This window comes from Nicotiana attenuata, chromosome 12 (assembly GCF_001879085.1).
Source record: "Nicotiana attenuata strain UT chromosome 12, NIATTr2, whole genome shotgun sequence".
Classification (NCBI taxonomy): domain Eukaryota; kingdom Viridiplantae; phylum Streptophyta; class Magnoliopsida; order Solanales; family Solanaceae; genus Nicotiana; species Nicotiana attenuata.
Genome location: NC_032000.1, coordinates 33,216,449 through 33,228,446, shown reverse-complemented (window position 1 = coordinate 33,228,446; position 11,998 = coordinate 33,216,449). Strand labels below are relative to the sequence as shown.

The 11,998-nt window shown below is 42.8% G+C and overlaps 1 protein-coding gene across 1 annotated transcript; it reads left to right on the top strand.

Moving 5' to 3' along the window:
* On the top strand, positions 10,617-11,779 carry LOC109236220 (transcription factor HEC2-like). The gene has a single exon (XM_019402415.1). The coding sequence runs from the start codon at positions 10,847-10,849 to the stop codon at positions 11,579-11,581; it is 735 nt and encodes a 244-aa protein (XP_019257960.1). The 5' UTR covers positions 10,617-10,846; the 3' UTR covers positions 11,582-11,779.

Here is an 11,998-nt window from a genome sequence, read left to right as displayed (position 1 = left end):
AGCAAGCTGTGATAGCACAACTCCAAAATCAGAATCGAGCACCAAGTAGAATTGAGCTCGATATATCACAGGAAGTTATTCATAGGGTCGAACCTGTATTGGACAAATTGAATGACAATGGATCGGTAACTGACCCCGCTATCATGAAGATGATCGAGGATCTCACTAAACGGATCGAATCGGGAGAAAAGAAAATCAAGGCTAATGACAAAAAGGTTGAAACGTACAATTCACGGGTTGACCAAATGCCGGGGGCACCCTCGATTCTAAAAGGTTTGGATTTGAAGAAGTTTGTGCAGAAACCTTTCCCTCCAAGTGCGACTCCGAAGCCCATTCCAAAGAAGTTCTGCATGCCACAAATTCCCAAATACAATGGAACCACTGATCCTAATGAGCATATCACTTCTTATACATGCGCGATAAAAGGAAATGACTTAGAAGATGATGAAATTGAATCCGTTCTGTTGAAGAAGTTTGGAGAAACTTTATCGAAAGCGGCGATGATATGGTACCATAACTTGCCGCCCAATTCCATCAATTCCTTCCCCATGCTCGCCGATTCCTTCATGAAAGTGCGCGCCGGAGCAATAAAGTTGCGACTAGGAAGTCGGACCTCTTCAAAATGAGGCAGAAGGATAACAAAATGTTAAGGGAATTCATATCTCAGTTCCAGATGGAGCACATGGACCTACCCTTGGTCACGGATGATTGGTCTGTTCAACCTTTAATCAAGGTTTGAACGAACGGAGTTCGATAGCGTCACGACAACTAAAGTAGAATTTAATTGAATACCCAGCGATGACCTGAGCCGATATACATAATCAATACCAGTCGAAGATCAGGGTCGAGGATGATCAGTTAGGAGCCCCATCCGGTTCTATTTACCCAAATAGATCTGACGATAGAATTCAAAGGGACATTGACAGAGAGCCCCGGTCAAACAGAGATCGGTACCAACCATACAACGCAGATCGTAGAAACAACGGCCGGGACGTAATTTCGTTCGATATGATCGAAGGAATGATCGAGGACAAAGCTCCCGAGGGCTCAAGAGTAAGAGTGGCTTCGATAAACATGTCGAGCCTAAAGAAGCGCCACGGTTATTAGAATACAACTTCAGCATCGATATGCATCAGGTATATCAGCCATTGGACGAATCAAGGATACTAGGTGGCCCAAACCCCTATAGAACGATCCAGCTCAAAGGAATCCTAATCAAATATGCAAATACCATGGAACCTATGGTCACAGAACCGAAGACTGCAGACAGTTAAGGGAGGAGGTAGCTCGTTTATTCAACGAGGGTCACCTTTGAGAGTTCTTGAGTGACCGAGCTAAAAATCACTTTAGAGATAGGGATGCAAACAGGAAAAACGTACAGGAGGAACCACAACATGTGATTCACATGCTCGTTGGTGGGGTCGATATTCCTCAAGGCCCGATATTTAAACGCGCCAAGGTGACAATCACAAGGGAGAAACGTACCCCTGACTAATTACCAGAAGATACCTTGTCTTTCAACGATGAGAAAGCAGAAGGGATCGAACAGCCTCACAATGATGCTATGGTAATATCTATCCTTATGAATAAAGTTCAAGTTAAACATGTGTTGATTGATCCAGGTAGCTCGGCAAATATTATTCGATCGAGGGTCGTAGAGCAACTCGGCCTCCAGATAAAATGCGCTGCTCGAAAGACCTTGGATTCATAATATAAGGTCAGTACCTTCGACGCTTCATCAAGTCTTGAAATTCCCAACATCGGAAGGAATCAAAACGGTGTATAGCGAACAACCCGCCGCCAAAGAGATGTTTGCAACCGACGAAGTAGTACTAGTATCAGCGCTTTCATCAGCAAAGCGATCGGAGTCAAAGGGAAAGCAAGAAGTCAAATAGCAACCACAGTCATCGGCCTCGACGCGATCGGATGAGCAGGAAACTATCGAGGATGAGGATTACATGATACCACGAACCTTCATAATCCCCGATGACTCTGATGCAACAAAGTAAACAGTCAAAGAGCTGAAACAAATCATACTGATCGAGCATCTGCCCGATCGAAAGATATACCTGGGCACGAGGTTAACCCCCGAGCTCAGGAAAAAACTCATTCAATTCTTTTTAGATAACATGGATTGTTTTGCTTGGTCCCACCTCGATATGACAGGAATCCCACCGGAGATCACGACACATCGATTGATCCTGGAACGGAAGTTCAGACCGATAAAACAAAAGAGAAGGCCTCAGTCCGAGGTAAAACATACATTCATCAAGGACGAGGTAACCAAACTTCTCAAAATAGGATCCATTCGGGAAGTAAAATTTCCCGAATGGTTAGCAAACTAGTTTAAGTCACTAAAAATGGGAACAAACTTAGAATGTGCGTAGATTATAAGGATTTAAACAAAGCATGTCCCAAAGACTCTTTTCCTCTACCGAATCGATCGCATGATCGATGCTACAGCCTGCACGAGATCCTTAGTTTTCTCGACGCTTACTTCGGGTACAATCAAATTCAGATATACTCGGAGGATTAGGAAAAGACTTCATTCATCACAAAGTATGGCACCTATCGTTATAATGTAATGCCATTTGGGCTAAAAATGCAGGTGCTACTTACCAACGCATAGTGAATCGAATGTTTGAAGAACAAATAGGTAAATCAATTGAGGTATATATTGAAGATATGTTATTTAAGTCCCTGCGCGCAGAGGACCATTTAACAAATTTGCAGGAAACTTTCAACATATTGAGAAAACACAACATGAAGCTCAATCCTGAGAAATGTGCATTCGGGGTCGGTTCGGGCAAGTTCCTCGGCTTTATGGTGTCAAATCGGGGGGATCGAGATCAACCCCGATAAAATCAAGGCAATCGAAGACATCACAGTCGTGGACAGCGTTAAGGCCATACAAATATTAACAGGGCGGATAGCCCCCTTAGGCCGATTTATCTCGAGGTCTTCAGATCGAAGTCACAGGTTCTTCTCACTGCTCAAAAAGAAGATTTCGCTTGGACCCCGGAATGACAACATGCGTTGGAAGAGTTAAAGCGGTATCTTTCGAGCCCACCATTGCTTCATACTCCGAAAGCGGACGAGCAACTCTACTTATATTTAGCAGTCCCGAAAGTTGCGGTAAGTTGTGTCCTAGTTCGAGAAGAGCAAGGTACACAATTTCCTATTTACTATGTTAGTCGAACTTTAGATGAAGCCGAGACCCGGTACCCACACTTAGCGCTTGCTCTAATAAGCGCCTCTAGGAAATTAAAACCATATTTTCAGTGCCACCCAATTTGTGTTGTGACCACTTATCCTCTTCGTAACTTTCTGCACAAACCCGAACTCTCGGGCCGATAGGCTAAATAGGTCGTCGAAGTAAGTGGGTATGACATCGAGTATCAACCCCGTACGTCTATCAAGTCTCAAATCTTAGCAGACTTCGTGGCCGACTTTACGCCAGCCCTCGTACCCGAGGTCGAAAAGGAACTTTTGATAAAAACGGGTACATCTTCGGGGGGTGTGGACCCTTTTTACAGATGGCACCTCGAATGTAAAGGGGTTTGGGCTAGGCATCATTTTGAAGCCTCCCATAGGCAATACAATTAGACAATCTATCAAAACCCCTAAGTTAACTAACAATGAGGCCGAGTATCAAGCCTTGATTGCAGGTCTCGAGTTGGCTAAAAGCTTGGGAGCAGAGGTCATCGAGACCAAATATGACTCCCTACTTGTGGTTAACCAAGTCAACAGGACCTTCGAGGTTCGAGAAGATCGAATGCAGAGGTACTTGGATAAATTGCAGGTAACCCAACACCGGTTTAAAGAATGGACCCTACAACATGTACCTCGAGAACAGAATAGTGAGGCCGATGCCCTTGAAAACTTGGGGTCATCAGTTGAAGACAACGAAATTAGCTCGGGGACTGTCGTACAACTTACGAAGTCAGTAATCGAAGAAGGCTATACCGAAATAAACTCCACAAGCCTAACTTGGGATTGGAGGAATAAATATATTGAGTATATGAAAATGGGAAGCTTCCATCGGACCCTATGGAATCAAAGACTCTACGAACAAAGGATGCACGATTCACATTGGCCGAAGATGGAACACTATACAGAAGGATGTTCGATGGACCATTGGCAATTCATGAAGGTACTTGCGGGAACCATTCCGGTGCCGAATCACTGGTTTACAAAGTCATTAGAGCGGGATACTATTGGGCCAATATGGAAAAAGATACTGAGGAATTCGTTCGAAAATGCGACGAGTGCCAAATATATACACCGATAATCCACCAGCCCGGGGAGAAACTTCATTTAGTCCTATCTCCATGGTCGTTCATGAAATGGCGAATGGATATCGTCGTTCCTCTACCATCGGCCCCAAGTAAAGCTAAAATTATTTTATTTATGACTGACTTTTTCTCTAAGTGGGTTGAAGCACAAGCTTTCGAGAAAGTCAAAGAAAAAGAAGTAATAGACTTCATCTGGGATCACATCATATGCCGATTCGGGATACCCGCCGAGATAGTATACGACAAGGGAAAACAATTCATCGGCAGCAAAATAACAAAGTTCCTCGAAGATCATAAAATAAAAAGGATCTTGTCGACGCCGTATCATCCTAGTGGGAACGGATAGGCCGAATCGATAAACAAGACCATCATTCAGAATCTAAAGAAAAGATTGAATGATGCTAAGGGAAAATGGAGAGAAATTTGGCCCGAAGTCCTTTGGGCGTATCGAACAACGTCAAAATCCAGTACGGGGGCAACACCGTTCTCCTTAGTATATGGCACTGAAGCGTTGATCTCGGTCGAGGTCGGGGAGCCTAGCGTCAAGTTTCGATACACAACGGTAGAGTCAAATAACGAGGCTATGAATACAAGCCTCGAATTGCTAGATGAAATACGGGAAGCCGCCCTCATCCAAATGGCTGCACAAAAGCATCGCATCAAAAGGTACTACAACTGAAGAGCCAATCTCCGCCACTTTCGAATCGGGGACTTAGTTCTGAGAAAAGCCACCCTCAATACTTGAAACCCAAATGAAGGAAAACTCAGCCCAAATTAGGAAGGACCGTATCAGGTCCTCTGTATCATCGGAAAGGGATCTTACAAACTTGGCACGTTGAACGGCGCACAATTGCCAAATAATTGGAGCATATCACTCCTCAAATGCTATTATTGCTAAGGTATGACCTTCTCCTTTTTCATTTGTATTTTATACTAACTTGTTGCAGGTGTTCGATCGATGGCATCGTAGTTCTCTCCAAACATGAAGTCCTTAGGTCTGAAAGCACGCGTTGCACTCTTTTTACCTTCGAACGGTTTTTATCCCAAATGGGTTTTTTCGGCAAGGTTTTTAACGAGGCAACCATTGCTCGTGCTAACTTAGAGCAATTCAACAGTATCCGAGGCTTCTTTACAATCAACCTCGAATACTGAGGGGCATCACCCGCGGATGTTATGGAAAATACTTCGTGTCAACAAGGTCTCGATAGGTAAATTTTGTAAAGGGCCAAAAGGTCAAATGAACAGTTTCCATGTAGATTACTCGAGCCCTAATGGCAAACGTGTACGCATGAATGATCTATTCAAAGAAGTATTTTTTCCTTACCAGATTTTTCATGCCTTAGTGAAATTTCTACTTTACAATTTCATACTTATGATCTATTGTGGAAACTGGCTCAAGTGCCGATCGCAACTAAAGCTCGAACAATCAACCCCGTACTCGGGGACTGCCGTCCAAAAATTGACATGCGCGAATTATTAAACTTCGAGACCATATGACCTTAAAAATGCAATCCTCGATTTTTTAGGCCAAGGCCGCCCCACTCAGGGGCTGACACTTCGAACAAGTTCGAAGTGTAATTAGGAAAATAAGCCTAAGAGGCAAATCCGAAGGCTAAGGACAAACATACACCGTTCAGAGACGTCCGAATTCCGTAATGAAAACAGGCCTTCGAATACTTTTATAAACCGGTTAAAAAGGCTACCCTTAGTGAAACAACCAAAGGGTTTCGACAACATCAGCCCTCGAAAAACCCTAAGGGGTATCGAACTGTTCAAACCTTCGAACAATTTAGTACAGAACAAAATAGTGTTAAGGCACAAAAAAGCAAAGGGTTTCGATAACACTAAACGATTACAGACTTACTTCATGCTAAGGCATGACAAATTTTTATATGATTAAACTTTTAGAGCCGAAAAGGGAAAAAAGCCACTCTTTTGAAGCCATATTGGCCCAATTCGAGAGCCTAAGGGCCGTTATATTTTTTAAGTTCGAGAATTCACTCTCACTCAACTAAAACCTAAGGGTTTTTCTACTTCGAGTTCGAGCAAGTACTCACTCAACTATAGAAGCTATATTAGTCTGACTTCAATCAAGTTGCCTATGTTTCGAATTCACAAACAAAATTTCACAAGGCATAAAGTGTATCAAAATTGTCATAAGGCGAGAAGCAAATCGGAATTTTCATAAGGCAAAAGTCGAGATAAGAAAGGAAACGTTTTATATATACATGAAAATATTTACAAGGACCGATCAGGATCCTACACAAAAATTCGAAAAAAAATCCCAAGTGCCTAATTTTCTTCGGGAGTTGCGTCTTCATCATCGAAATCCCCTCCACTCACGGATACACTCGCGCTCCCGGAATCATCATCATCAGAAGAGAGCAATGCTTTGACTTCGGCCTCAAGCTCTTTCGCATTCTTGATCTCGACATCAAGGTTAAAGCCACGAGCATGAATATCCTCGAGAGTCTCTCTTCGACACTGGTACGTGGCATGCTCGGCAACCATATATGATCGAGTTCGAGTAGTATCAGCAACTTCCTTTGCTCGAGCTTGAAAATCTTCAACATCATCTCGGTAGACGGCCACGACCACCTCCGTGCCAGCCTTTACTTTTTCTGGCTGAGATGTGGCCTCTGCAAGTTCGGCAGCCAACCGAGCCTCGAGCTCCTCAATTTTCTTGCCTCGGGCCGAGCTTTCCTCCTTCATGCTTTGGAGTTGACATTCGGCCGATGACAGTTGGGATCGAGCAGTATCTTTCTTCGAGGCAAGGCGGCCCATGTTTTGTTTCCACCCCAAAGTCTCTGCCCTCATTACGTTGGCCTCCTCACGGAGCTGTTCGATCTTTTTGGCCTTCTGCCGAACCTGCAGGATCGAAGTATTAGTTGTCGTTCCCAAATTGGTACATCGAGCTTCTAAAAGCTTTCATTACTTGCTCGATCAGGTCGGTCTGCTCTTTATGAGTTGTGGCCAATTCGGATCGGAGGTCCTTGATCTCCTCTTCTTTTTGCCCGTTAAAAAGTTTGAGAGCATTCCTCTCCTCCGTGAGCCTTTGAAGATCGGCCTCGCATTGGCTTAGCTCTGCCCGTGATTTAGAAAACGTTCCCCGATGAAGTGTCAAGTCCTATGTAGAAAGAAAGGAAATAAGGCAAGAAGAAATAAATGCAAGTGCAATATCGATGAAAGGAGCTGAGGCTAATTACCCGGCTCAGAAGTCGTTGAGCCTTATCGAAGAGACCCGATGCATCACTCAGGTCGGAAGTATCTTCAACTCCCGTAAAGCAACCACGGAAAAGGTCCTCCTCTTCATGGACTCTTTCTACATCGAGGGTTCTCATGGCCTGGGTCTCCTAAATTTGCCCCTTAGAAAATAAAGGAAGGATCGGCGAATTGCCAATTTCTATTGGCCCAAGCAAGTCACTTGGGGCGTTCTCTTCATTTTGAAGGGCCTCGGAGCCAGCCCCTTCAGGAACACCCGTCGATTGCTAATTTTGGCAAGAGGCATCTTCGGCCTCCGACAACTTGTGGACATTACTCAGGCCCTCTTCCGAGATCTCCTTAGTTCGAGCCACCAGCTCGAAGCCATCATCTTCATTTTCCTCTTATTCGTCTCTTAGTCACTGAACTACATCCGCAGGCAAGACAGTGGTGTCTTTTTTCGGCTTACGAGCCTTACTCTTCTTGGGCTTTAGAGTCTCGGAGGGCGAAACCCTTTTTCTTTTCTTTTCCTTCGCCGGCTTCGGGATCGGGGGCGAAACCTCCTCCTCCTTGGACGGGGGCATCATGGCGGCATCTTTCCCGAGGCTTGTATGAAAGGAAATCAAGTGAGTATAAGAGGGAAATATTTTAACGAAAGCCATCAAATACGTGAAGAAAAGGTTTACTGTGATTTTTGGCCTCCTATCGGCCCCTTGCTAAATCGCGCCATGAGCGCTCAGCGTACGAGGAGGTTGAAGATAGGGTCCGGACCCAGTTCTCGAGGTTCGGAATCGCACCATGCATCCAAGAAACTGCTACATCATAGGAAAGGATGTCGATGAGGGGAAGTAAAGGAAATAAAATAGTAAATAGAAGCTAAAGGAAGATTGAACTTACGCTTCATATTCCACTTCTCGGGAAATGGCATCTTCTCGGACAGACTTAGGCCGGAAATCTTCACTCGAACAAACCGACCCATCCACCCTCGATCCTTGTCCTCGTCTATGCTCGATAACAGCACCTTGGTGGCCCGATGTTGAAGCTTTATTAACCCACCTCAAAAAAGACGGGGCCTGTACAGCCTGATGAGGTGGTCGAGGGTGAAAGGCGTCCTTTCGACTTTGCTCACAAAAAATCGGAACAGAACGACAATCCGCCAAAAAGAAGGGTGGACCTGACCTAGGGTTATTTGATATTGGCAGAAAAATCAATGACGACGGGATCGACAGGGTCAGCGTGAAAGGGTAAGTATAAACACTTAGAAACCCTTACACATGGGTAATGATATCTTCCTCGGGGGACGAAATCGCCACCTCTATCTTCTCCCAATGGAAGTCTTTCTTAACCTGCTCAAGGTCACTCTCAATTATCGAACACACGTATCTCGACATTGGCTCACACCGACCAGGGACAGACAAAGTTTTCTCGACTTTAAAGTTGGAGGTAAGATCACACCCCCCTCGAGAACGCACTCCTCACGGCGCGGCTCCACCGGTGTTTTATCGCCGGCCGGCTGCGATGAAGAGGCGCCCTCCTTTTGTGGAACAGTCTTAGATATTTTGGTTATCTCTGCAAGTTGAAAGAAAGAAGAAGAGAATGAGGTTTGGTGTTTAAGGGAAGGTTGATAACGAAACCTAGAGATTATGCAACACGAAAAAGCTTGAAGGAAGTGAAAAGCTTTGAAGATTAGAGCGGAGATTAAGAGTAAGTTTGGGCAAAAGAGAAGGAAGGCACATTTATAGGAAGAAGATGACGGTTCAAAATCAATAATGGCAGGCAGCAGCTGACATGCATTTAATGCATCGATATGCGAACCGACAGGACATTTAAGTCAATTCCATCGCTTACATCATAAAGATGACGCCATGACAGGTTGAGGTACAAAATCGAAGGCTCAATTCGTTTATTCTCATTACACTCCAAGAAATGAGGGGACTATCAGTATACGGTTAAAACCGGGCCTACCCGATTTTACTATTTGATCGAGGCTAGGAAATTGCATCGAAGGTCTGCCTCGCAACATATCAGATCGAGGTACGAGGATAAGGCACCGGTTTAGAGGACCGAGGTACCTATCGAAGATCGAAACCAGTAGTAATCGAGACCAAATGAGACAGACATCGAGCAAAGCACAATAACAGAAAGGCGAGATATCCGTGACTGGCCGAAGATCATGGCATAGATCTCGGAACAGATCAAATCAAGGGTGGTTATTTAGTTAATCATGAGATTTGCTTCCGTAATTAGAATTATACCATAAATAGGATTCCTCTACTATATAAAGAGGGCCCTAATCATTTTGTAACCATCTTACATCCGTGAATATCAAAGAAATATAATACTTTCTAGCTTATATTCTTGTTCATCAGACTGTTATACTTTTAACTGTTCTTGCATTGGTCAGTTCCAGAGTGTTCAAACTCGAGGGCTGGAATCCGTCCAAACACTGGTTTGCTTTATATTACTGTTAATCTCTATTAACACTCTTTGCATTTGTCAATTGGTATTAGGTGAAATCACTTATCCTTAAAACCACATTGTAAGTTTAATTGTTATCCAATTTTAAGGGTAAACACAATGATCAGAAAAGAACTTAGTACTCCATCAGTTTCAATTTATGTGAACCTATTTCCTTTTTAGTTCGTGCCAAAAAGAATGACTTCTTTCCATATTTGAAAACAATTTATGTTTATGCAATGATTTATAGCAACACAAAATATATGTGCCTCATTTTACACTAGAAATTCAAAAACCTTCTCTTTTTTCTTAAATTTCATGTCCATCCAGTCAAATAAGTTCACATAAAGTGAAACGGAGTGAGTATTAGTTTTTCGAAGCCTAGCTAGCTAGCTGCAGCCTGCAAGAGCGGAATGTATCTCTTTCAGGGTGGAATATATTTATCAAATTGAAAAAGAAAACTAAAGAAGGAAAGGAAAAGAAAAAGGACAAGGAAAAAGGTTTATCAACTTTGGTGACATAATGATAGTAGAGATATGAGTATATATATTATAATAATTGAAACAGCATATAAATTTATGTAGTAGGAGTATATAATAATGTAACCACTTGTTATATATAGCCTTCCCAATGTGGTAGTCTGTTCCCGATATCACTATTTTATTGTATCCCTCTTCCATTTCTTCTCCACAACCTAATACTCAGCTCTACAGCAGTTGAGCTTAATTTGCCTTCCCACTGCAACATTCTGATCAAACTCTCAGTCTTCTCACTCTTTCCTTCACCTCACCCATCCCTCTGTAAACCAATCCTTTCACGCTCTTCTCTTCCCAATATAACATCATCATCTTTTCCTTTTCTTTTATTTTCTTTACTCTATAAAAGAGAAAGTCATGGACATTGACTTGCTCAAATCTGCAGCTCCTGAAGATCAGATGGAAATGATGCTTATGATGCAGATGCAGGATTTTTCCAAAGGTTATTCTGATATGAATGAAATGCCAATGTTGGATTGTAGTCCACAAGGAAGTAGCAACATTAGCAACAACACTAATGCTAATTTATCTCAAATGATTGGTTACCATAATTCACACACATTCTTGAACATGCCAGCTTCTACCATTTCATTCACTGGCTCTCCCTCAGTAATTCAACATCAAGAAGCTTTGAGGAACGCTTTTGGTGCATATCCTTCCCATACAGTGAAGCGAAACTCTATGGCGGCGATGAGAGAGATGATATTTAAAATAGCAGCAATGCAGCCAATTCAAATCGACCCAGAATCAGTAAAACCACCAAAGAGAAAGAACGTGAAGATATCGAACGATCCTCAAAGCGTAGCGGCACGCCATAGGAGAGAAAGGATAAGTGAAAGGATAAGGATTCTTCAGAGATTAGTACCAGGTGGAACCAAAATGGACACTGCATCTATGTTAGATGAAGCTATTCATTACATGAAATTCTTGAAAAAACAAGTGCAATCCCTTGAAAAGGTAGAAGCCACTAGGCCAGTTGCTGCTGCTTCAGGATGCCTAGGATTCCCTGTGCCAATGTCGTCTTTAAGTGGGAATTATTTACCTATGGGTTCTAAAACTTATTACCCTTATCATCAAAGTGTTCAACCCTAGCTAGTTTGACTCATTCTCATAGTAAAAATGGAATAACAAGTTCTTCTTTTTTAGTATAAATTGTGGGGTTTTAAATTAGAAAGAAGATTATTGGACAAAAATATCAGTGTAGTCACTTCTTATGATATCTTAATCAGGTTTACCATGCATGTTGCACTATTAAAGGAATAAAAGTTCATACTCATGGTATATAGACAAGTACCGAGGTGTTACATTCTCTCTCTCTCTCTGTAAGTGTAATGATTCAAACAGAAACTGATCTGACCTCTGCAGAATTCATGGTAAATGACAACCAAAATGAAGGGGGTAGCTGATTAGCTTACAGTTTTCACGTTGTTATCGGAAACCATGTGCAAGTTATCTTTGCAGCAACTCTAAGAAATATCTTAAATGCAAGATGTTGATGAGGCTATTTAA

Coding starts and splice junctions, on each gene's coding strand:
- LOC109236220 (XM_019402415.1), top strand. CDS start 10,847: ATGGACATTGACTTGCTCAAATCTGCAGCTCCTGAAGATCAGATGGAA.